The following is a 26,322-nucleotide window of genomic DNA, read 5'->3' as shown; positions in this document are numbered from 1 at the left end:
CTGCGTGGGTCTCACCCCCACAATTCAAAGACGTGCAGGTTAGCTGGATTGGCCACGCTAAATGAAATGAAAATCGCTTATTGTCACAATTAGGCTTCAAATGAAGTTACTGTGAAAAGCCCCTAGTCGCCACATTCCGGCACCTGTTCGGTGAGGCTGGTACGGGAATTGAACCGTGCTGCTGGCCTTGGCCTTGGTCTGCTTTCAAAGCCAGTGATTTAGCCCTGTGCTATACCAGCCCCAATTTAAAAAAAATCCCCCGTGTAAACTGCCCCCGCGTAAACTGCCCCCGCGTAAACTGCCCCGTGTAAATTGCCCCTTAATTTAAAAAAGTAATAATTGGGTACTCTAAATTTAAAACAAAAAGAAAAAAGATCAATTACAGCGGTCATTAGATAATCACTGAAGTCCCTTCAATCGCTCACTGGGTGAATTCACAGTTTTGTGGGAGGAGCGCTAATGTTTAAAGAATTAATTCCAGTTGTGAGAAGGGCTGATATACTAAACGGATCAACAAACGAGGCTTTATCGGCTGAGCCTGAAAATAAAAAACGGGGCAGTCACACCACTGGGAATATACTACAGACTGCGAAATAGTGAGAGGGAGATAGAAGATCAAATATGAAGGCAAGTTTCTGCCTGTAAGAACAAGGGGGCAATAATAGTGTGAGATTTTAACCAATATCAACTGAGATTCAAACAACATCGGGGGAACTGAGGGAGCAAAACTCATGCAGTGTGTCCAGGAAAATATTTTCAACTAGTTAGTGACAAACCCAACAAGAGGAGATGCAATTTGAGACGTAGTCTTGGGAAACGAAGAAGGGCAAGTGGGTGAAGGGCCTGTACTGCGCTGTAATGTTCTATGTTCTACATCGGGAAAGTTCGATTCAGTTTTACCATGGAAAAGGACAGAGATAAAGCAGGAGTAAACATTTTGAACTGGGGAAGGCGAAGTTTGCAGAAATGAGAAGGGACTTAGCTGAGGTGGGCTGGTCCGCACTGCTAGAGGATAAATCAGTGGAAAACCAGTGGGAAGCACTAAAAAGTGAAATTCTAAATGTGCAAAGTAGACACGTCCCCTCCAGGAATAAGAGCGCTACTGCCAAATCTAGACCCCCCCCCCAGGTTGGCGAGATAAATCATAGAATTTACAGTGCAGAAGGAGGCCATTCGGCCCATCGGGTCTGCACCGGCCCTTGCAAAGAGCACCCTACTCAAGCCCACATATCTACCCTATGCCCGTAACACAGGAACCCCCCACTTAACCTTTTTTGGACACTAAGGGCAATTTTCCATGGCCAATCCACCTAACCTGCACATCTTTGGACAGCGGGAGAAAACCGGAGCACCCGGAGGAAACCCACGCAGACACGGGGAGAATGTGCAGACTCCGCACAGACAGTGACCCAAGCCATGAATCGAACCTGGGACCCTGGAGCTGTGAAGCAATTGTGCTATCCACAATGCTACCGTGCTGCCCATAAGGAATACAGGGGAAGATCAAACAGAAAAAGAAAGCGTACAGTAGGCACAAGGAACTAAGCATCGCAGATAGCCTTGACGAGTATAGGAAGTGTTAAATAATGAAATAATATAAAATAAATATGGGCGGCACGGTGGTACAGTGGTTAGCACTGCTGCCTCACAGCACCAGGGACCCGGGTTCAATTCCGGCCATGGGTGACCGTCTGAGTGGAGTTTGTACGTTCTCCCCATGGCTGCGTGGATTTCCTCCCACATGTCAAAGACGTGCGGGTTAGATAGATTGGCCACGCTAAATTGCCCCTTAGTGTCCAGGGATGTGCTGGTAAGGTTATGGGGTTACGGGAATAGGGCAGGCTGGATGGGGGAGTGGATATGGGTAGAGAGCTCATTTGAAGGGTCGGGGCGGACTTAATGGGCCTAATACCCTCCTTCTGCACTGTAGGGATTCTTTTTTTAAAAAAAATATATTTTATTCAAAATTTTTTCTAAACAACATTTTTCCCTCTTACAAAACAAACGGAACGATAACAAAATAGAAATTTTTAACAATACACAAGTAACAAAACCCCATTATCTATTGACCTATACTAAACTAAACCCCCCTCCCTTCCCCTCCCCCTTCCCCCTGGGTTGCTGCTGCTGGTCATCTGTCTTCCCTCTAACGTTCCCCTAGGTAGTCGAGAAATGGCTGCCACCGCCTGGTGAACCCTTGAGCCGATCCTCTCAGGGCAAACTTTATCTGCTCCAGTTTAATAAACCCCGCCATATCGTTTACCCAGGCCTCCAGTCCGGGGGGTTTCGCCTCTTTCCACATAAGTAGGATCCTGCGCCGGGCTACTAGGGACTCAAAGGCCACGACATCGGCCTCTTTCGCCTCCTGCACTCCCGGCTCTTCCGCAACTCCAAATAGAGCTAACCCCCAGCCTGGTTTGACCCGGGCATTCACCACCTGCGAGATCACTCCCGTCACTCCCTTCCAATATCCTTCCAGTGCCGGGCACGCCCAAAACATATGTGCGTGGTTTGCCGGGCTCCCGCCACACCTCCCACATCTGTTCTCCACTCCAAAGAACCTGCTCAATCTTGCCCCCGTTATGTGTGCTCTATGAAGCACCTTAAATTGAATCAGGCTAAGCCTGGCGCATGAGGAAGAGGAGTTTACCCTGCTTAGGGCATCAGCCCACATACCCTCTTCTATCTCCTCCCCTAATTCTTCTTCCCACTTTCCCTTTGGTTCTCCCACCGACTCCTCCCCCTCTTCCCTCATCTCTCTGTAAATCTCTGACACCTTGCCCTCTCCGACCCACACCCCTGAAAGCACCCTGTCCTGTATCCCCTGTGTCGGGAGCAATGGACACTGTCGGGATTCTATGATTCTAGAAGGAAATCAAATCGAGGCCATGAAAAAGGATTAGGAAATAATGTTAAAGAAAACGCAACGGTGTTTCACCAATATATTAATGGTAAAAGGACAGTTAAGGAAAAAGTGGGACCTATCAGAGATGAAGAAGGGAACTTGTGTGTATATGCAGAGTCTGTGGGAAGGGTTTTAAATTAATATTTTGTCTCCGTGTTTACAAAGGAAATGGATGGTGCTGTCGTCCAGGAAGAACACTGAGATACTGGGCAGGATAATCATAAAGAGAGAGGAAGTACTTAAAGGGTCGGAATCTTTGAAAGTTGACAAGTCGCCAGGGAAAGATGGATTGTTTCCGAGACTACTGAAGGATGTCAGGGAGGAGATAACAGATGTTTTGAGGATGATTTTCCAATCCTCACTCGATACAGAAGAGTTACCGGAGGACTAGAGAAATACAAACATGGATCTATCATTTCAAAAGAGATGGAATGAAATGACAAACAATTATAGGCCAGATAGTCTCACGTCAGTGGTGGGCAAATTAGTAGAATCAATCTTGAGAGATGGGATTAACTGTCACATAGAAAGGCATGGACTAGTCAGGAATAGTCAGCATGGATTGGTTAAAGGAAGGTCATCCCTCACAAATTTGATTGAATTATTTGAGAAAGTGACAAGAAGGGTTGATGAAGGTAGTGCAATGGATGTGGGGTGCTTGACAAGGTCCCTGGTCAAAAAAGTAAAAACCCATGGGATACAGGACAATGGGCGAACAGGATAAAAAGTTAGCTTAGTAACAGGTAACAAAGGTCGATCATAGAATAAAATCATGGAATTTACAGTGCAGAAGGAGGCCATTCGGCCCATTGAGTTTGCACCGGCCCTTGGAAAGAGCACCCTACTTAAGCCAACGCCTCCACTCTATCCCCATAACCCAGTAACCCCACCTAACCTTTTGGGCATTAAGGGGCAATTTAGCATGGCCAATCCACCTAACCTGTACATCTTTGGAACTTGGGAGAAAACTGGAGCACCTGAAGGCACGGGGAGAAAGTTTAAACTCCGCACAGGCAGTCACCCGAGGCTGGAATTGAACCTGGGTCCCTGGAGCTGTGAAGCAGCAGTGCGAACCACTATACCACCGTGTCACCCCAAACCGATGGCTGCCCTTCAAATGGAAAGTTGTTTCAAGTTGTGTTCCACAGGCTCGATGCTGAGACCCTGACTGTTTGTGTTATATATTAACGATCTGGATGTGAACGTGGGGGGCACAATTGGGAAATTTGCAGACGACACAAAGATTGGTTGAGTAGTGGACAGTGTAGCTATAATCGCCAAAATTATAAAGATGGGTCGTGGAATGGGCGATAAAAGTGGCAGATGGATTTTAACACAGAAGTGTGAGATCATACGTTTAGGGAGGTCAAACGGTTATAGGGAGTACACAATAAATGGGAATATACTAAGAGGAGTACATGAAGTGAGATAGCTTGCCGTACAAGTACACAGGTCCCCGAAGGCAGCAGTTCAAGTAGATAAGGTTGTAAAGAAAGCATATGGAATGCTCTCCTTTACTGGCAAATGTATAGAATATAAAAGTACGGATATAATGTTGGAATTGTATAAAACACTGGTGAGGCCACAACTGGAGTATTGTGCGCAGCTCTGGTCGCCACATTACAGGAAGGACGTTATTGCTCTGGAGAGAGTGCAGAGGAGGTTTACAAGAATGTTGCCAGGGCTGGAAAAGTGTAGCCAGGAGGAGAGATTGGACTGATTGGGGTTATTTTCCTCGGAACAAAGAAGGCTGAGGGGTGATTTAATTGAGGTGTTCAAAATTATGAGGGGAAGTGATAATGTAGAAGGATCAAATTGTTTCCCTTGGTGGAGAATTCTAGAACCAGGGGACACAGATTCAAGATAAGTGGCAGAAGGTGGAGAGGGGACATGAGGAAGAATGTTTTTACGGCAGAGGGTAGTGGGAGGCTGGAATTTGCTGCCCGAGTTGGTGGTGGAGGCAGAGATCCTAAACTCTTTTAAAAAGTACCTGGATCTGCACCTTAATTGCTGTCAGCTACAGGGCTGTGGCCTGGGGGCAGGAAGGTGGGATTAGAAAAGACACCTGGATGTCCTCGGGCTGGCATGGACAAGATGGGCCGAATGGCCTCCTTCTGTGCTGTAACTTTTCTGTGGTTTTATGCATCCACTCATGGGAGAGTGTAGGACCAGAGGGCAGAATTAGGGGGAACTAATTTAAGACGTAATGATTTCTTCTCTCAAAGGGAGGAGAACCGTTGGAATCACTTACCCCAGGAAGCTGTGGAGGCCGAGTCCTTGAACATTTTCAAGGCCGAGATTGAGAGGTTTTTAGGGGAATTGATGGTTAGGGAGAGACGGCAGGAAAGTGGCCTTCCTAAGAGTGAGATCCACCATGATCTTATTAAATGGCGGAGCAGCCTCGAAGGGCTGAATGGCCTCCTCCTGTTCCTATTTCTTATGGTCCAAGGTTCTAGATTCAAGCTGTGGGGGACATCAAATTGGCCATCTCTTCGGCAATCGCAGTTGGAAAATGTGCCCTCCTGGAGACGCAAGCTCAGCGGCGAGGCTCTGGTCTCTCATTGAAACAACCTCACTGCCTCGGCTCTCTTCACAGGATTTGTTCAGATAGAACACTAAAGAACTACCGGCATCCCAGTGTGAATCACCACTTCCTGGGGAAGGGCAGCGGGCCGGGGAGAGAAGGGGTTCGACACTTGGAATATTGCGCACAATTCTGGTCGCCACACTACCAGAAGGATGTGGAGGCTTTGGAGAGGGTACAGAGGAGGTTTACCAGAATGTTACCTGGTCTGGAGGTTGTCAGCTATGTGGGGAGGCTGAATAGACTCGGACTGTTTTCATTAGAAGGACGGAGGTTGAGGGGCGACCTGAGAGAGATCTACAAGATTGTGAGGGGCATGGATAGAGTGGATGGGCAGGCACTCTTTCCCAGGGTGGAGGGGTCAGTCACCAGGGGGCATAGGTTTAAGGTCCATGGGGCAAAGTTTAGAGGAGATGTGCAAGGCTGTTTTTTTACGCAGAGAGTGGCGGGCGCCTGGAACGTGTTGCCAGTGGAGGTTATGGAAGCAGATACATTAACGACGTTCAAAAGGCATCTTGACAAACAATGGATAGGATGGGTATAGAGGGATCCGGCACAAGGAAGCGCTGAGGGTTTTGGCCAAGGTTGGTATCATGACCGGTCCAGGGTTGGTGGCCCGAAGATGGCTTGGTTCCTGTGCTGTATCGTTCTTTGTTATTTGACACTCGGCACACTTGATGGGTCAGTTATAACAAACCCGAGTGACAGCCCAGAAAGACGGGGCTGGTCCAGAGCACAAAGGAGATTGAATGCAACTGACCTTTAGATCATCGAGGTTGAAGGGCAAGGACGTCAGTGGTTTGATGGCGGATGTGCAGCTGCTCTGCCGGGTGAGTCCGGCGGAGCCCGATGAAGGCGTGCTATTAGTCAGAGTCCTCACTGAGGCAGAGCCGCTCTTTGTTTGTTGGTCACTGTTGGGTCTGAAAATGAAAAGGCAGCTATTAAGGGGCAGGCGAGCATTGCCACACGCAGTCACAGAGCAACAGTGGAGCTGACAACAGATATAAACTGGGAAGTTACAGCCGCAAAATCGCCATTTGGCCCCAACTGGTCTATTTTCTGCCTGAGCCTCATCTCACGCTTTGGTTTTTTTCATAACCCGGTCAACATTTCCACAAAAACCACGACAAAACTGGCACTTGCCAAACACCAGCTCAGCTAGCGGGCTTCTGGGTCAGGTCAGCTTTGGACATTCAGCGTTTGGACACACACTTAGAATCATAGAATTTACAGTGCAGAAGGAGGCCATTCGGCCCATCGAGTCTGCACCGGCTCTTGGAAAGAGCACCCTACCCAAGCCCACACCTCCACCCTATCCCCATAACCCAGTAACCCCACCCAACACTAAGGGCAATTTTGGACACTTAAGGGCAATTTATCACGGCCAATCCACCTAACCTGTACATCTTTGGACTGTGGGAGGAAACCGGAGTGCCCGGAGGAAACCCACGCACACACGGGGAAGATGTGCAGACTCCGCACAGACAGTGACCCAAGCCGGGAATCGAACCTGGGACCCTGGAGCTGTGAAGCAATTGTGCTATCCACAATGCTACCGTGCTGCCCTCAATCACTTGGCCAATCGTGCTGGTGCATTGCTCGGTTCTCAGAGCTGCGGGGGCCAGGCCTGCAGCATTGAGGCTGAAATAATGTAGAGAATTTGGTGCAAAAACAGAAAATACTGGATAATCTCAGCAGCTCTGACAGCATCGGTGCGGAAGGGAGAAGGGAGCTTACGTTTGGGCGACTGTGGCAAAGTTTCGGGGGGGGGGGGGGGGGGGGGGGATTATTAAAACTTGCAAAAGTATCACTTTGGTCGTATTTTTTGCAAAAGGAGACAAAGCAAAATTTATTTTAAGAAACTGGACATAAACGAGCCAAAATGCTCTCTGGCCCGAGATAATCCACCAGCCACCATAGTCATCAGTGTCAAATACACCAAGGCAAAATATAAGCACTATGGGGGAAAAGCCAGGCAGAGCAGAAGCTGCTCTGTATGTAAAGGAAGTGTTGCGGGCGAGGGTATTCTTTGTAACTGAGGGAGGCAGCACAAGTGTTCACACTGGTCACTCACACTTGCGAAGGTGGAACTTTAAGTCGAACACTTCAAGACCAGCAGTAACTGCGTCAACAATTGCAAACTATACAGGAGGGGGTTAAATCTACAGTTCTAGTTCCCACCCACCACTCCTGTCCTCACCTTCTGTCAGAGATGCTGACACAGTGCCTGTGACACCTCCCCCTGACTCTTTCTTCATGATGAGTCACCCAGGAAACATTGCCATGCTGTCGGACTGCGCAGGAGACCCCGCCCTCATGCCACACATTCGTGCAAAAATAAAAACATTGCCACAGACCCTAGGCTGCTCTCTCCCTCTGAGCTGACTGGTGGTAATTTAACCTGAGGGTCACCACACCTCAGGTGAGGTGGTACGGTTGAGAAGGGCAGGCAGGCTCAGAGTTCGCCCAGAAACCAACCGATGCCAGCAATCCCCAAGCCACATTAAAATAATTCCAGTACAAAGACACCACACACAGGCTGGGCTCTTACTTTGGGGGTGCGGGGAGGATGGTTTGGTAGTTGTAGTGCTGCTGCTGTTGACACAGTATTTGGAGCTGGAGGAAGAGCTGCTGCTGCTGGAGTAGTTTGGAATAGGCAGTGTCCAGGGGCAGCATGGCCTTGTCGAGTTTCTGGTCTGGTGGCACGTACTGGTGGTACTTCAGTTTCTTCACCCGGGATTTTGGCTCCTTCAGCTTCTTGTTTCGCTGGTTTTTGTCACGTGCTGACTTGGGCTGGCTCTGCTGCAGATGGGGAGCAGCACGAAAGACAAGCTGAGTTCACCTCGAACACTCAAAGGGGTGCCGAGATTTATACAGTACAACCGGCAGAATCGCGTGACTGACCCCAACATGACAAACCAGTCTTTCTCAAACCTATCCCTGCTGTGACCCCATTGTAACGATTCGCCGTCCCTTCACTGTCACTGGGTCAACATCCTGGAACCCCCTCCCTAAAAGCACACATCACCCAGCTGTTCAAGAAGGCAGCTCATCACCACCTTCTGAAGGGACAACTCGGGATGACAACAAACGGTGGTCCAGCCAGCCATGCCCACGTCCTGTAAATTAATTTTTAAAAAAGGGGCCCCGAGAGTGAGCATTTTTGGGGGGACTTTAGCAGCGGAGTTGGGGGGGGGGGGGGGAGAGCAGGATTTGGGAAAGTGGAAGAACAGGCAGGGTTTCTACAAGAAAAAAAACACCGTAATCTCACAGCAGCCATTGGTTTGCGTGGCCAAGTGGACGACTGTCCAATAAAGCGAGGAGGTTGAGGGGTCCTGCAGCTCCACGGCAGCACCACCGGGGGCCCCAAACCCACAGTTCGGGATCAAACACTGCCATTGCAGCCCAAAGCTAGAGCTTGTGGGTGATGCCACAAGCGCATCAAACAAAATAAATAATACTCCTAATGAGCACATTCCTACCCCATTACTCAGAGAAATTAACAGTTGTTCCCCACTCCCTTTCTGCCATTTGCCACTTGTCCTGAAGATGCTAACAGTGCCAAAAGTGCTCAGCGCCTCTGATATAGTCTGTCCGGCGGTCACTGTTAATGAGTGAATCTGGTCAACGAGTGGCAGCAAGTCGCCTGCTTATGGTGCCGCTGAAGTTCAAGGGGTTTGTGCATCTTAGAATCCAGTGCAGAAGGCGGCCATTTGGCCCATTGAATCTGCACCGGCCCGTGGAAATGATTGGGAATATGGCTGAAGTGGGGGTCGGGATTGAGTGGTTTTCTTTTTTTTCTCCTCGGGTCTGTTATTTATTGTTGGGTTAATAAATGGTAGCAGGGGTGAAATGTTTATGTGGAGATGAATGCCCCCCCCCCCCCCTCCCTTGCTTCATGGGGCTGTTTGTGTTTATCTCTTGTTTATTTGCTCTCGGGGGCGGGGGAGGTGACCTGCAGTGCAGGATGAGTCTTATGTTCAGGTGGGGGGGGGGTAAAGTCAGCAGGGAGCCTTCTTCCCTGAGCGGAGGAGTGTGTGTGTGAGTGTGTGTGTGTGTGTGTGTGTGTGTGTGTGTGTGTGTGTATGTGTGCGTGTGCACATATGTGTGGTGTATATGTGTGGTGTGTGTGTGTCTGTACGTGTGTGTGTACGTGTGTGTGTACGTGTGTGGTGTGTGTACATGTGCGTGTGTGTACATGTGCGTGTGTGTATATGTGCGTGTGTGTATATGTGCGTGTGTGTATATGTGCGTGTGTATATGTGCGTGTGTGTATATGTGCGTGTGTGTATATGTGCGTGTGTGTATATGTGCGTGTGTGTATATGTGCGTGTGTGTATATGTGCGTGTGTGTATATGTGCGTGTGTGTATATGTGCGTGTGTGTATATGTGCGTGTGTGTATATGTGCGTGTGTGTATATGTGCGTGTGTGTGTATGTGTGCGTGTGTGTATGTGTGGTGTGTGTATGTGTGGTGTGTGTATATGTGGTGTGTGTGTGTGTGTGGTGCGTGTGGTGTGGTGTGTGTGGGGTCATTGGGAGGAGCCTTTGAGCAGGGGCTCAAAGTATATGGAGAGGATGGGTATGGTGGATCCATGGTGCTTTCAGAACCCAGGGGGAAGGGAGTATTCCTTTTCACACGTCCATAAGATGTATTCGAGGATTGATTACTTTGTAGTGAGTCGGGAGATTTTGGTTGGGGTGGAGGGGGCAGAGTATGTGGGGATAGTTATCTCGGACCATGCACCCCACTGGCTGGAGATTCGGTTTAGGTCGGGACGAGAGCGGAGGCCGGGTGGAGGTTTGACTCGGGGTTGTTGGCGGATCGAGGTTTTTGTGACAAGGGGCGGGCGGCGATTCAGGATTATGTGGAATTGAATCAGAATGGGGAGGAATCGACGGGCATTTTTGGGAAGCACTAAAAGCGGATTAAAGCTCGTGTGGATAGGGAAAGGAGGGAGGAATATGACCGTTTTTTATACGAGCTGGAGTTTCCTCAGCTGGAGCAAGTAAAGAGGCAGGCGCTGGAGGAACCCCTGGGGCTGAGGAAAGTGCAGGATAGTAACAGCGGAATGAAGTCGGGAAGGCGTTGGGGCCGAATGGATATCCAGCGGAATTATTCAGGAGTTCGTGACGGACCTGGCAGCGCATCTCTTGGGGGTGTTTAATGAGGCGCTGGAGAAGTGGGAGCTGCCGGAAATGATGACGTGGCAATCATTATGTCAATCCCGAAAAAGGGAAAGGAGCCGGTGGAATGTGGGTTGTATAGGCCCATATCGCTTTGGAATACAGACGTGAAAGTATTGGCTAAGTAGTTGGCGGGAAGGAAGGAGGGTTGTCTCCCGGGGGTGGCTGCGGAGGACCAAACAGGCTTTGTAAAAGGCAGGCAGCTCTTGAGCAATAGGAGGCTGTTAAATGTAGCCATGACTCTGTTGGGAGCCTAGGTACCGGAGGTGGTGGTGTCTATGGACAGACAGAAACTTTTGACTGGGTGGAGTGGTGATACTGTTTGAGGGTCTGGGAAGGTTTGGGTTTGGGCAGAGGGTTGTGCCATGGGTGCGCTTCCTATATGTGGCACCGAGGGCGAGAGTGCGGGTGAACAACATGAGCTCAGGGAACTTCGAATTGCACCGGGGAACAAGGCAGGGGTGCCCGCTGTCGCCACTGCTGTTTGCGCTAGCCATAGAGCCATTATGGACAATAAGGGAATAGTGTAGATGGGCTTTAGAGTGGTTTCACAGGTCGGCGCAACATCGAGGGCCGAAGGGCCTGTACTGCGCTGTAATGTTCTATGTTCTATGGGCGATGGCTCTTAGGGGATCGGCAGAGTGGCAGGGGATCATGAGGGTCAGAGGGAACATTGGGTGTCGCTCTACGCTGATGACCTACTGTTGTATGTCTCAGACCCGCTGGGGAGCATGGAAAGAGTCATGGGCCTGCTGGGGAGGATTGGGGCATTCTCGGGGGACACGTTGAATGCAGGGAAAAGCAAAGTGTTCCCAGTGAATGAGTTGGGATGGTGAGCCAATTTTGGAGAATGCCATTTAAGGTGGCTAGAGATAGGTTCAGATACCTGGAGATCCAGGTAACGAGAGAATGGACAATGCTCCACAGGAGGAACTTAACAAAGCTGGTGGAGGAGGCCAGGGAGGATCTTAAGAGGTGGGATACACTGCAATTGACTTTGGCGGGTTGGGTCCAAGTGGCAAAGATGAATATTCTGCTGAGGTTACGGTTTATTTTCCAAGCACTCCCGATCTTTACACCGAAAGCCTATTTTCGGAAACTGGGCACGATTGTTTCGGACTTTGTATGGGCAGGGAAGGTGCCGAGGGCGGGGAGGAACCTGCTACAAAGGCAGCAGGGGTGGTTGGTGTTGTTTCATTATTATTGGGCGAATGTGGACAAGGTGCGGTGGTGGTGGGAAGGAGAAGGGGTAGAGCGGGTCAGGATGGAGGAGGAATCTTGTTAGGGATCCAGCTTAAGAGCTTTGGTGATGGCAGTGTTGCCAATGGCTCCGAGTAGGTATTCAAAGAGCCCGGTGGTGCAGTCCACGGTGAAAATTTGGAACCAGTTGAGGAGGCATTTTAGGATGGAAGGGATGTCAGTGTTTATGCCACTGTGCAAGGATCATGGCTTTGAGCCGGGGGGATGGATAACTTGTATAGGAGGTGGAGGGAAGTGGGGCTGGTCAAGGCGAGGGATTTGTCTTTGGGGGAAGGGTTTGCCAGTCTAAAGGAGTTGAGGGGGACGGTAGAGCTGCCGAGGGGGAGTGAGTTCAGATATCTGCAGATAAAGAACTTTGCACGGAAGGTCTGGAAGGAGTTCCCTAGGTTGCCGGGATCCACCCTGCTGGAACGCCTGCTGCTTCCGGATGTGGAAGTGGAGGGGAGAATTGGAGCTATATACACAAGTGGCTGGGGGAGCAGGGAGGCGAGTGGATGGTGAAAATCAAGGAGAAATGGGAAGGGGAGCTGGGAGGGGAGATCAATTGGGGAGTGTGGAGTGAGGCGCTGCGTAGGGTAAATGCGACCTCCTTGTGCGCAAGGATGAGCCTGGTACAGTTTAAGGTGGTGCACAGGGTGCATATGACTCGGGCGAGAATGAGTGGGTTCTTTCAGGGGGTAGCAGATGAGTGTGAGAGGTGTGGGTGGGGGCCAGCGAATCATGCACACATGTTTTGGGGTTGCGAAAAGTTGGAGAGATTCTGGGCGGTCTTAGCCAGGGTAGTGGAGGAGGAGGTGGACCCGGACACTTTGGCGCCGATATTTGGGTTTTCGGAGAAGCCGGAGCTCATGGAGAGGAGGAAGGCCGATGTCGTGGCCTTGGCCTCTCTGAGTGTATGGTGGCGAATGTTACTGGAGGGGTGGTCGGCATCGCCACCAGGGGTAGCGGCTTGGTTGGGCGACCTGTACAACTTCCTGCGGTTGGAAAAAAAATAAAGTAGGAGCTAAGGGGCTCAGCTGAAGGTTTTGAAGCAAGGTGGGGGAATGTTTGTGACCGTGTTTGAGGAGCTGTTCGTCGTGGGGCAGCGGGAGGTGAAAAAGGGGGACAATCTGTACAAACTGTATAGTTGATTGCTGGGAGGCCCGTTTCACGGTTTGTTTATGTGTTGTAACTTTTTTCCATTTGTAAGAAAATGCATTTTTTTTCCAAAAGGTGACGTCAGATCCAACGTGCTTGACTCTGAAATGTCCCCTGAAACGGCTGAGCAAGCCGCTCAGTTCAAGGGCAATTAGGGATAGGTAATAAATGCTGGCCCAGCCACATCCCGTGAAAGAATACGTTTTTAAAAATCAGAAGCGAGTCACAGCAGCAAACTAAACAAAATGAAGAACGGGGCAGCAGCAACAAAAAAAGCGAGAATGAAAAGCTGACCTTCATCGTGGAAGAGACCAATTTAATAAATTTACTAAACAGGGTAATTAGTAAGCAGAAAGGTGATGAGAAATGGTTGGTGCTATATTCACATCACCTTATTCAGCAAAAAACGTCAGAGGACATCAAGTGGCATAAACAGGGGTGGGGGAAACACAGTCAAAGATAAGGAGGCTGGATAGGAAAGCTCGATGCAAGAAACAGGCAGGAACACAAGAAATAAGTTCGGGGCTTCTAAAGCTCAAAAGCACACCCGCTTTGTGTAGGTGGGGAGGCTGCTATCGACTGAAAACATTCATAACCAGCGAGCGTCTGGATCCATAACATTGTATTTTTATTCATTCGCGGGATGTGGGCGTCGCTGGGCTGGGCCAGCATTTATTGCCCATCCCTAATTGCCCTTGAGAAGGTGGTGGGGAGCAGCCTTCATTGTCATGGGAGTGTCCCTTTAGGAAATGTTTTGTCTTCTCAAATGGCTTCAGTGATGTCATTGTGTGGGTGGAGCTGGGCTGTGGCTCTGGGTTTTTAGTTTCGTTTTTGAGCTTGAGGCCTGGCTGTGGCTCTGAGTTTTACTTGTTTACACATTTGGAAGCTGGATTCAGACAGAGAAGTCTTGTTTTGTCTCTCTCTCTGCATGTTAAGAGGTGTCTCCAGATCACTTGATAATTTAAAAGTGAGAACTGTTTTCTGGAAGGAATCCAAACGTGCTGAAAAGAACAAGAAGTATCCATGCCACAGTCTGAAAGATACCAGGTCTCGAGTGCTGTGTGCTGGGCCACATCTTTTGAAATGGGGTTTTTGGTTTATGGGATCTTGTTATCAAATTGGGACAGCTTAAAGAGGGAAGTTATTAAGGGTTATATATAGAGTACTGTAGCTGTGTGGGATATTTATGTATGTAGTTGATAAAAATACTGTGCGTGTTTATAAAAATGTAAACTGAATTCGTAGAATAAACTTTGTTTTTGATTAAGAGTGCTTAAGGTCTCTGTTGAATAACATCTGAAAGCTAGGCCCTTATGCTCAGGTCAGGATGCTGAGTGATTTGGAGGAGAACCTCCAGGTGAAATGAAATGAAAATCGCTTCTTGTCACAAGGAGGCTTCAAATGAAGTTACTGTGAAAAGCCCCTAGTCGCCACATTCCGGCGCCTGTTCGGGGAGGCTGTTACGGGAATCGAACCGTGCTGCTGGCCTGCCTTGGTCTGCTTTCAAAGCCAGCGATTTAGCCCTGTGCTAAACAGCCCCTGGTGGTGGGGTTCCCAGGTATCTGATCTGCTACCCTTGTCCTTCCATACATGAGGTCGTGGGTTTGGAAGGTGCCTTTGAAGGAACCTTGGTGAGTTGCTGCAGTGCACCTTGCAGATGGGGGACACAACTGCGACAGTGTGTCGGTGGTGGAGGGAGTGAATGTTGAAGTGGCGTTAAAAAACCCAGCAAAAATGTCTGGCATTTCAAGACAGATCATCACAGATTCTGCCAAGACTGGCATTCCATTATGTCATTAATAATTTGCCTTTATCAGGCCATTATCTACTAATTGGCTCCAGCAATCAACACTAAAGACAGATTTTCTCCACAATCCACCAGGCTGAAAATACTTCAGAAAGTAAAAGTTTACCAACTGGTTAAACCAGTTTTCCGGAGACTGCATTTCCACAGTGTACAAAGAAAGAACAGAGTGTACAGCACAGGAACAGGCCCTTCGGCCCTCCAAGCCTGCGCTGACCATGCTGCCCGTCCAACCTAAAACCTTCTCCACTTCCGGGGTCCGTATCCCTCTATTCCCATCCTATTCATGTATTTGTCAAGATGCCCCTTAAATGTCACGATCGTCCCTGCTTCCACCACCTCCTCCGGCGGCGAGTTCCAGGCACCCACTACCCTCTGTGTAATAAATCGCCTCTAAACATTGCTCCTTGTAGCTCAAGTAGATCTGAGAATTACTGAATGAGAATTTTTCCGGGATTGGGGGCGGGGGGGGGGCAATCCTGACTTGAGCATAAGGGCCTAGCTTTCAGATGTTATTCAACAGAGGCCTTAAGCACTTCTAATCAAAAACAAAATTTATTCTACGAATTCAGTTTACATTTTTATAAACACACACAGTATATTTATCAACTACAAACATAAATATCCCACACAGCTACAGTACTCTATATATAACCCTTAATAAATTAAGCACTGACAAGAAAAGGTTTCACAACAATAGTGACCACTTGACAGAGAGCAGAGACCAGCGCTCACAAACCACACCCTAGCACGGAGTCACTTCCTGGCAGGGCGGGGCGGGGGGGGGGGGGGGGGGGGGGGGAAGAGAGGAAGTTGGCGAGGAAATAAACAAGTAAATAAAGCTTTCGGACCACGCAATTTCACGTAAATAACAAGTCAACGTCTGGTCAACTTCACAATTCTAGAATTCTGACCACAGTTTGGAAAGATGCTGAACATCGCATGATCCCCACTGTATAAATATTTTCCAAGGTTTGCTTACTTTAATCAGTGTTGGCGTGGGTTTGGCAGCTGGCGATGGCACACCATTTGCCAATTTTGCCATCTGTTGGTCAGGTGCTGGCTTTAACTTGCTCAATTCTGTCCCAGTTGGCAACGATACGAGATACTGCAAGAGAACAAGTTGACTATGAAAAAGGCGGCAATCATCATTCGTAATCCAGTTTACAAAAACTTGAGGAATATTGGGAAATTCAAATACTGTTTTGAGGAAGAGTTTTTAAAAAAAATAGTGTTTGGTGGATCTCTGAACCCATCAACATTCCCTTCCACAAGGAGTAAGTGGCCCCCAAGCTTTTACCAGTTTGGCTGCAAAACAATGAAGGGTGTTTTTTAAAATTCATTCTGGGGATGTGGGCATCGCTGGCTTGGCCAGCATTCATTACCCACCCCTAATTACCCCTTGCAGTCAGGGGCTTGCTTGGTCATTCCAGAGGGGCAATGAAGAGTCAACCACGTTGCCGTGGTTTGGAGTCACGTGGAGGCCAGACCGGGTAAGGGCGGCAGATTTCCCTCCCCAAACGGGCATTAGTGAACCAGATGGGTTTTTACGACAATCAGAAATGGGTTGATCATCATCATCACACTTTTAATTCCAGATTTTATTGGATTTGATAACTGGCTTCAAATTTAACTCACTCCCTGAAGCAAAGGCCTCGTACATCAGGTGAGATTGGTTCTCAGCACATGGAGGCCCACAAGCTCAGAGCACTAGCAATGGGCAGTTTTAAAATGTTTGAGGTATTATGTTGCAGAAGCTTCTATTCCAATCACAGAATGGTTACAGCACAGGAGGCCATTCAGTCCATTGGGTCTGTACCAGCTGTCTGCAAGAACATTCACCCGGTGCCTCTACCCTGCCTTTCCCCCACAGCCGTGCAAACTTTCCTCTGTGGCCCTATTCCCTTTTGAAAGTCGAAATTATTTTCCCTGTTGTCGGCAGCATAAGCAATAGGAGGCAGCAGAGGTGGACACCATAGTGACACAGTAGTGCCTTTGTGGACAGCTGGAATTACCATGGTTAAAATATGGACGGTCTAGGACATGGAGATCAGGTCACAGCAAGCTGGTTCCAGCAGCACCAAGTTGTCAAAAGCTGATTGCTTTTCTAGCTTCAGGATGGCACAAAGGCAAATGGATACAAACAAGAGGCATTGATGGAGAACTCAAATGTGTTCCTGCAAACTACAGCATAGATTTCATGGAATCCCTCCAATGCAGAAGGAGGCCATTTGGCTCATCGAGTCTGCACTGACCCTCTGAAAGGGGGCCCCACCTAGGGTCAGGCCCCTACTCTATCCCCGTAACCTAGTAACTCCACCTAACCTTTTGGACACAAAGGCGCACTTTGAGGCAGCAGTGCTAACCACTGTGTCACCCTATCATGTCACTTCTACGTCCCTCCCATGGACCCCCTTGTCACGTCTATGTCCCCCCCCCCCCCCCCCCCCCCCGTCCCCCCATGGATCTCCTGGTCACCTCTGTGTCCCCCCCATAGATCGTCTTGTCACCTCTATGTCCCCCCCATGGATCGCCTTGTCACCTCTATGTCCCCCCCATGGACCCCCTTGTCGCCTCTATGTCCCCTTCATGGATCCCCTTGTCGCCTCTATGTCCCCCCCCCCATGGATCCCCTTCTCATCTCTATGTCCCCCCCATGGATCACCTTGTCACCTCTATGTCCCCCCCCCTATGGATCTCCTTGTCGCCTCTATGTCCCCCCCTCCCCATGGATCCCCTTGTCGCCTCTATGTCCCCCCCCTCCCCATGGATCCCCTTCTCATCTCTATGTCCCCCCCATGGATCCCCTTGTCGCCTCTATGTCCCCCACAGATCGCCCTGTCACCTCTATGTCTCCCCCCGTGGATCCCCTTGTCACCTATATGTCCCCCCATGGATCTCCTTGTTGCTTCTGTCCCCCCCCCCCCCCCCCATGGATCCCCTTGTCACCTCTGTGTCCCCCCCATGGATCCCTTTGTTGCCTACATGTTTCCGACGTTAGAATGCAGCGGCCTGGTCTACAAGTAGAAAGCAGTGCACATTGTGAAAGGGGAGCGTCAAATTCCACATTAGCAAGTGGTCACAATGATGCAATTTACCGGGTTTAAGACTGTTCCATTAATTGGACGATAATTGCATTGCGTGCAATGATCATTGGTAAACACTGATTGGGTGACAGGTTCAAAGGGAGCACTGAGTACTCGAACAAGAGATACACCCAAAACCACAGTCCCCGGTCAAGGAAACGGCACTCATCGTTACTTAGCCCCAAACCCTGCAGAACAACCCACCTCGGCCTCGGAGGCATTGCTCATTCTCTGAACCAGGCTGCCAAGTTGGTGCTGTTCTAAGGCCAGTTCTCCACCGTCGGTCCACATCACTGAGGAACTAGACTGTGTACTCGTATCAAATATGACCCTTACGCCTAACAGAAATAAATCTTTCATTCCGAGAGCACCTTTCAAAACCTCACAACAGCTCAAAGCGTTTTACAGACAGTGAAGTATTTCTGAAGTTTGGTCGCCGGTGTAGCGTGGGAAACGTAGCAGCTGATTGTCACACAGCAAGATCCCTCAAATTACTTGATTCACTTTTAGTAATGCTGATGGAATGGGCAGCACGGTAGCCGCAGAGGTTAGCACCGCTGCCTCATGGCGCCGAGGTACCAGGATCGATCCCGGCTCTGGGTCACTGTCCGTGTGGAGTTTGTACATTCTCCCCGTGTTTGTGTGGGTTTCTCCCCCACAACCCAAAGATGTGCAGGTTCGGTGGATTGGCCACGCTAAATTGCCCCATAATTGGAAAAAATTAATTGGTAACTCTAAATTTAAAAAAAAGGTAATGCTGATGGAGGGAAAATATTTCTATTTTGAAAGCCATCCGCCCGGGAGGGGGGACATGGGGACTGGGTTCAGTGCCTCAAAAAGGTGCTACTTCCCAACCATCAGCCCTGCTTTTATTCCCAAGCCCCTGGGAAGAGATGTGAACCCAGAGCCTCCTGGCCCCCTGTGACAATGGTCCCATTGAATCACAGCTTAGGCTGGTTAAAATCTAGATGTCAGAGGGCCAGGGGCCAGAATTTCACCTCCTCAACCCACCAAAAAGTCCCCATTTTCTCAGGGAGACCAAGAGCAGATGCGGTGACTGCGTTGCAGAACACAACTGGCTCAGTCCTTACGCACGACCTAGGGTCGCCTGGGGCTCGCCCAATTAATTCTCTCACACTGACATCTCCGTCCCCGGCCTGCTGCAGTATTCCAACAAAGCTCAATGCAAGCTCGAGGAACGGCACCTCATCTTTTGACTGGGAACTTTACAGCATTCTGGGCTCAAAGTCCAGTTCAACAGTTTTTGACTGTAAACTCTTTGGCCAGACTGGGTGATGATCATTTGTTTTAAAAAACTAAATATAGGGGCGAGGTGGCCGAGTGGTTCAGACAATGGACTGCTAATCCATTGTGCTCTGTACGTGTGGGTTCAAATCCTATCCATGTCGATGTTTCCTTCGGGAAGCACGATGGCATAGTGGTTAGCATAGTTGCTTTACAGCTCCAGGGACCCGGGTTCAATTCTGGCCTCGTGTCATGCTGCCCGTCAAACCTAAAACCTTCTGCACTTCCGGGATCCATATCCCTCTATTCCCACCCTATTCCAGACGCCTCTTGACGTCACTATTGTGCCTGCTTCCACCACCTCCTCCGGCAGCAGGTTTAAAGCACTCACTACCCTCTGTGTAAAAAAAACTCCCTCTCACATCTTCTTTGAGGAAGTGACAAAGTTAATTGATGAGGGAAGGGCTGTAGATGTCATAGACATGGACTTTGATAAAGTTTCCCATGGCAGGTTGATGGAAAAAATGAAGTTGTATGGGGTTCAGGGTGTACTAGCTAGATGGATAAAGAACTGGCTGGGCAACAGGAGACAGAGAGTAGTGGTGGAAGGGAGTGTCTCAAAATGGAGAAAGGTGGCCAGTGGTGTTCCACAGGGATCCGTGCTCGGACACTGTTGTTTGTGATATACATAAATGATCTGGACGAAGGTATAGGTGGTTTGATTAGCAAGTTTGCAGATGATACTAAGATTGGTGGAGTTGCAGATAGTGAGGAGGACTGTCAGAGAATACAGCAAAATATAGATAGTTGGCGAGTTGGGCAGAGAAATGGCAGATGGAGTTCAATCCAGGCAAATGCGAGGTGATGCATTTTAGAAGATCTAATTCAAGAGCGGACTATTCTGCGGACTGGGAGTTCAGGTCCATTGTACCCTGAAGGTGGCAACGCAGGTCGATAAGAGTGGTCAAGAAGGCATACAGCATGCCTGCCTTCATCAGACGGGGTATTGAGTACAAGAGTCAGCAGGTCATGTTACGGTTGTATAGGACTTTGGTTAGGCCACATTTGGAATACTGCGCGCAGTTCTGGTCGCCACATTACCAGAAGGATGTGGATGCTTTAGAGAGGGTGCAGAGGAGGTTCACCAGGATGTTGCCTGGTATGGAGGGTGCTAGCTATGAAGAAAGGTTGAGTAGATTAGGATTGTTTTCATTGGAAAGACGGAGGTTGAGGGGGTACATGATTGAGGTCTACAAAATTATGACAGGTATGGACCGGGTGGAAAGCAACAAGCTTTTTCCAAGAGTGGGGGTGTCAATTATGAGGGGTCACAATTTCAAGGTGAGAGGGGGAAAGTTAAGGGAGATATGCGTGGAAAGTTTTTTTACGCAGAGGGTGGTGGGTGCCTGGAACGCTTTGCCAGCGGAGGTGGTAGAGGTGGGCATGATAGCATCATTTAAGATGCATCTAGACAGATATATGAACAGGCGGGGAACAGAGGAAAGTAGATCCTTGAAAAATAGAAGACAGGTTTAGATAAAGGATCTGGATCGGCGCAGGCTGGGAGAGCCGAAGGGCCTGTTCCTGTGCTGTAATTTTCTTTGTTCAACCTTGCCCCTCGCACCTTAAACCTATGCCCCCTAGTAATTGACTCTTCCACCCTAGGAAAAAGCTTCCGACTATCCACTCTGTCCATGCCCCTCATAATTTTGTCGACTTCGATCAGGTCGCCCCTCAACCTCCTTCGTTCCAGTGAGAACAAACCGAGTTTATCCAACCGCTCCTCATAGCTAATGCCCTCCATACCAGGAAACATCCTGGTAAACCCCTCCTGTACCCTCTCCAAAACCTCCACATCCTGGTAGTGTGGTCGACCAGAATTGTACAGTATATTCCAAATGAGGCCTAACTAAGGTTCTGTACAGCTGCAGCATAACTTGTTAATTTTTATACTCAAACAGAAAATGATCGCATTCAAGGTCACAAAGCTGAAATGTTAACTCTGCCTCTCACTCAACGGACATCAGGCCAGAGCATATAAACATACTTTTTGCCTTTTTATTTCAGATTTTCAGCATCCAGACTATTTTGATTTTGTACGGTTGGAGCAGAAACCAACCATTAATTATCGATCACCATGAGGGCAGAGTGGCTCTCACACTTGTGGCTGTACCACATCTCCACAAGGTTATTTTTATATTCCTGCAGCACCGGCAGGGGTCAATAGGCGGCTCACTCCATTGGTAGATATTCCATGATAGGAAACTCCCGAATGACCTTGCCCTGGCAGTGGGGCTCTTTGTGCAGCTCCCCCGAGCCCCCTCTGTGATATCGGATGGTTGAATGGTGGAAGAGTGAGGGGGATGGGAATAAGGCAGCGTTTGATGTTACGTGCCCTCAAAAAAGAACCATTTGCAAACAAAGAAGCATTTCAACACAAAATACCATCTCAACCAGGTTTAAAAAGAACGAGAAGCGACGATGCTGGCCACCGTTGAATAGCTGGTTAATATACGGTATATACGAGAATGCTGTTTTGAGCCAAGTTGCCTGTCCATGGAACCTTAATGAGGGAGTAAGAGGGGTGTTTGTTTTGGAGTCTCTCCAGCACAACCCTTCTGTCTGCTGACAACTTCTGACCAGAAAAGGCAGATCATTTTATTTTAATATTTTAACAAATAATTAAAATCCAGCATCGTTTTGTGTGTTATTTGGCACTGCCAATCAACAGCGTGCTGACAAACACGAGGACGAGGAGATGGCAGATTTATCGTGAGACTGGAGAGATGCACCGATTGAAGTCAAGGACAGCAGCTAGTTTTCAACACGATAATCTAATTCTGGAGGCCCTCTGTAAGTGAAAAGCTGGTACCTGGGTTGAAGAGGTGAGGAAGGGATGGTGAGGATCAGCAGATCTTGCTTCTGTGGGGGATGGCGATGACCCGAGCGACTCGTGGCTTCCTGGCTGCTCTGGAGAAAGGGCATCACTGCTGTCTTCATCGAACGAGGAATTGTCTGCCAATGCAGAGTACGGCACATGATTATCTGTGGGAGCAGCAACATGCATTAACAACCTGGCAAACAGTCAAAACAACTTTTTTCCGGGATCCATTAAAGACCAGACACAGCGCATCCATCAACACCAACTTGTCACCACAGCCACTGAAGGTTGTACTCATCCTAACCCGTACTACTAAACAGAGTACATGGTCATGCAATAAGATCCTTCTGATTCAATCAGTCTGGTCAAAGTATAACCCAACAATTCCAACATTAGCTAATGTTCAGGAATTACAAAGCAGCAAAGCTTTTACATTTCTTTTCCCCATTAGCCTGCTTGAATCACCCTGGTGTAAGAAATGTGCCTCAGGGTCTGTCCAGTGAAACTCCTGGAGCAAGCAGAAAGATTGAAGCAAGGTGGCACAGTGGTTAGCACTGCTGCCTCACAGCTCCAGGGACCTGGGTTCGATTCCGCCATTGGGTGACTGTCTGTGTGGAGTCTGCACATTCTCCCCGTGTCTGCGTGGGTTTCCTCCGGGTGCTCCGGTTTCCTCCCACAGTCCAAAGATGTACAGGTTAGATGGATTGGCCATGATAAATTGCACCTTAGTGTCCAAGGCTGTACAGGTTAGATGGATTGGCCATGATATATTGCCCCTTAGTGTCTAAGGATATACAGGTTAGGTGGATTGGCAATAATATATTGCCCCTTAGTGTCTAAGGATGTGCAGGTTAGGTGGAATGGCCATGATGAATTGCCCCTTAGTGTCTAAGGATGTACAGGTTAGGTGGATTGGCCATGATGAATTGTGCCTTTGTGTCTAAGGATGTACAGGTTAGGTGGATTGGCAATGATATTTTGCCCCTTAGTGTCTAAGGATGTGCAGGTTAGGTGGATTGGCCATGATGAATTGCCCCTTAGTGTCTAAGGATGTACAGGTTAGGTGGATTGGCCATGATGAATTGTGCCTTTGTGTCTAAGGATGTACAGGTTAGGTGGATTGGCAATGATATTTTGCCCCTTAGTGTCTAAGGATGTGCAGGTTAGGTGGATTGGCCATGATGAATTGCCCCTTAGTGTCTAAGGATGTACAGGTTAGGCGGAATGGCTATGATATATTGCCCCTTAGTGTCTCAGGATGTGCAGGTTAGGTGGATTGGCCATGATGAATTGCCCCTTAGTGTCTAAGGATGTACAGGTTAGGTGGATTGGCCATGATGAATTGCCCCTTAGTGTCCAACAGTTGGGTGGGGTTACGGGGTTGCAGGTATAGGGCGGGGAGTGGACATAAGTAGGTTGCTCTTTCGGAGGGTCTGTGCAGGACCGATGGGCTGAATGGCCTCCTTCTGCACTGTTAGGATTCTATGACACGGTTTTCAGACTTAATAATAGCCCTACACCATGGGTGGCACGATGACCCAGTGGTTAGCACTGCTGCCACATGGCGGCAAGGACCCGGGTTCGATCCCGGCTCTGGGTCACTGTCCGTGTGGAGTTCGCACATTTTCCCTGTGTCTGCGTGGGTCTCACCCCCACAACCCAAAGACATGCAGGGTAGGTGGATTGGCCACGCTAAAACGTAATTGGAAAAATTTAATACATAAATAATCCTACATCGCAGCTCATCGATGCCCGTGTGTCGATATTCAACATACGATTTGATATCTGATTTACATCGGATGAGCAGATTTTAGTTCTTAACACCAACTGACTTCAGTAGACCGGACTAGACAGAGGAGACTAGACTAGGTGGACGTGAGAGTAGTACATCAGACGTGATAGCAAATGTCAGCCATCTTGAGCTTGGAACCATCATTCCAGCCTGACTAAGTCAATAGGGCGAAAAACCTGGGTTGATTCCAAAACCTAGAGGTGCCGAGGGTATATGTCGAAGGTCAGACAGCTTTGGGCAGATAAACCCTTGTGTGGTCCCATGGGAGGAAAATAGAGCGAAGGGGGGAGGGAGGTTTGTAGAGCAGCTGACAGATATGGAACATTCACTCAAACCTTTAACAGTCCACATTTACCTATGATGGCCTCTTTGACACTGGAGTCCACGGGGAGGATGTTCTTCTCCACCAACTCCATGGGACCGGGGCGCTGTGCAATCTTCTCGTTCAGATCGTCAGCTAACCGTGCCCGCTTCAGCTTCATCTGTGTGGCTTGCAAGGAGGGCTCTGCTGAAGTCTCTGTGCAACACCAGGACATATCCATTCAATTCAGCTCACACTCAATATTTCAACAAAGATGAGATCGGACTGACTCGATAAACAGCTCTTGGTGACTGCTTGGGAACACACTGCACTTTTAACCCTTTGAGGATTGCAAAATTATCATCCCCTCCTCATTGTCACCCCCCGACCCCCAGTGGGGTGCCACAGGGATCGGTGCTGGGACCCCAGCTATTCACAATATATATTAATGATTTGGATGAGGGAACTAAATGTAACATCTCAAAGTTTGCAGATGATACCAAATTAGGTGGGAGGGTGAATTGTGACGAGGATGCAGGGATCCTCCAGCAAGATCTGGGCAGGTTGGGCAAGTGGGCAAACCAATGGCAGATGCAGTATAATTTGGATAAGTGTGAGGTTATTCATTTTGGAAGCAAAACCAGGAAGGCAGATTACTACCTGAATGTTTGTAAATTGGGAGCGGGGAGTGTGCAGCGGGACCTGGGTGTCCTTGTGCACCAGTCGCTGAAGATAAGCATGCAGCTGCTGCAGGCGGTAAACAAGGCTAATGGTATGTTGGCCTTCATTGCAAGAGGTTTTGAGTATAGAAGCAGGGATGTGTTGCTGCAATTGTACAGGGCCTTGGTGAGGCCACACCTGGAGTATTGTGTGCAGTTTTGGTCTCCTTCTCTGAGGAAGGATGTTCTTGCTCTCGTGGGAATGCAGCAAAAGTTTACCAGGCTGATTCCAGGGATGGCGGGACTGTCAGATGAGGAGAGATTGACTCGGTTGGGATTGTTCTCGCTGAAGTTCAGAAGAATGAGGGGGATCTCATGGTCTCAGTTCTTAAGCATCAACTTGCGATCCCACTTGGCATTTCTAATTGTATTTTCGTTAAAAAGAGGGGTTTTATGCTCATACACACTTAGCTGTCTCGACACCAAGCCTAACCTGCTCACGCACGAGCTTCCACGGGGCTAATTATATTTCAGTTTTTCTTTAAAATGGAGGTGGGTTTCATCAAATTGCAACTTAATCCCATGTACATGAAGATTACAAAATCTGTTGTCTAGAGTTTAAATAACAGGGAGAAATTTAGGATTAAGGAGAGTGAAGTTCACTCAACAGGGTCACGGATATTACAGACAAAATCCACTGAACTTTGCTGATTCAAATGGTGTTTTTCTAAAAATCTTATTCTGCACAGGCTGCTTCCTGCAGAGTTTTATAACTGGGGAACACAGTAGCATCACGTGATTATTCAGGACGGAGTACTTCTCCCTTTTTAATCTTACTTTTACATTCCAAACCACACACGTCTGGCAGACTCTCTCACCAGCTTGGCCGGGGGCTGGCAGCCTGAAACAGGGGCTTGCAGAGTTTCCAGTGCTGCTGGAAATGTTAAATAGAACTTCACAATGCACTGTCAGCCTTCCATGTCAGTGCGGACCAGCTGGGTTAGATTCCCTTCGCTATTTGCCAGCACACAACTCATCAGCAATGCAGAAGAGCACATCGACCGCTGTTTGCCAAGGTCCGGGCCTTGGTGATGAAAGCAGTTAGCTCCCTTCCCGTTGCTGTTCATCCCACTGGACAAAGCCGATTGTGCAACTTGTGTGTCTAAAATCTCTTCCAATTCATTTCGGCTGAGCTTAGAGCAGTGCTCTCGAGATTGCAGTGGGGGAAATCAAAACCAGGGATAGAGGGCAGATCTCTGTTGAAGACGGTGTGTGGGTGGGGGGTGGAGAGGAGGAGAATAATCCTTCGTGCATGCACATGGTTGATCACACTCGCACATGCAGTCTGGACGCTGAAGACTGGACTGGCGATGTAGCTGGAAGTGGGACTGCCAAAGCTGCTGCTTTAGCCGAGTCTGGAGTGATTATACACCAATGTTGCACCTTGCACCACTTGCTGATGTGCATGCACAGGTGCAGAG

At 48.8% G+C, this 26,322-nt stretch overlaps 1 protein-coding gene across 1 annotated transcript in view; it reads right to left on the bottom strand.

Annotated features, from left to right (window-relative positions):
• Positions 1-26,322, bottom strand: part of LOC140403820 (myocardin-related transcription factor A-like) — a 271,655-nt gene that overhangs the window by 34,973 nt on the left and 210,360 nt on the right. The window contains 5 exon segments of the mRNA XM_072491982.1: positions 6,250-6,409; positions 8,041-8,291; positions 15,860-15,985; positions 22,081-22,253; positions 24,237-24,398. Coding sequence (XP_072348083.1) covers positions 6,250-6,409; positions 8,041-8,291; positions 15,860-15,985; positions 22,081-22,253; positions 24,237-24,398 — 872 coding nt within the window.

This window comes from Scyliorhinus torazame, chromosome 29 (assembly GCF_047496885.1).
Source record: "Scyliorhinus torazame isolate Kashiwa2021f chromosome 29, sScyTor2.1, whole genome shotgun sequence".
Lineage (NCBI taxonomy): Eukaryota > Metazoa > Chordata > Chondrichthyes > Carcharhiniformes > Scyliorhinidae > Scyliorhinus > Scyliorhinus torazame.
The sequence above is the reverse complement of the archived record's forward strand: the minus strand, read 5'-3'. Positions and strand labels throughout refer to the sequence as shown.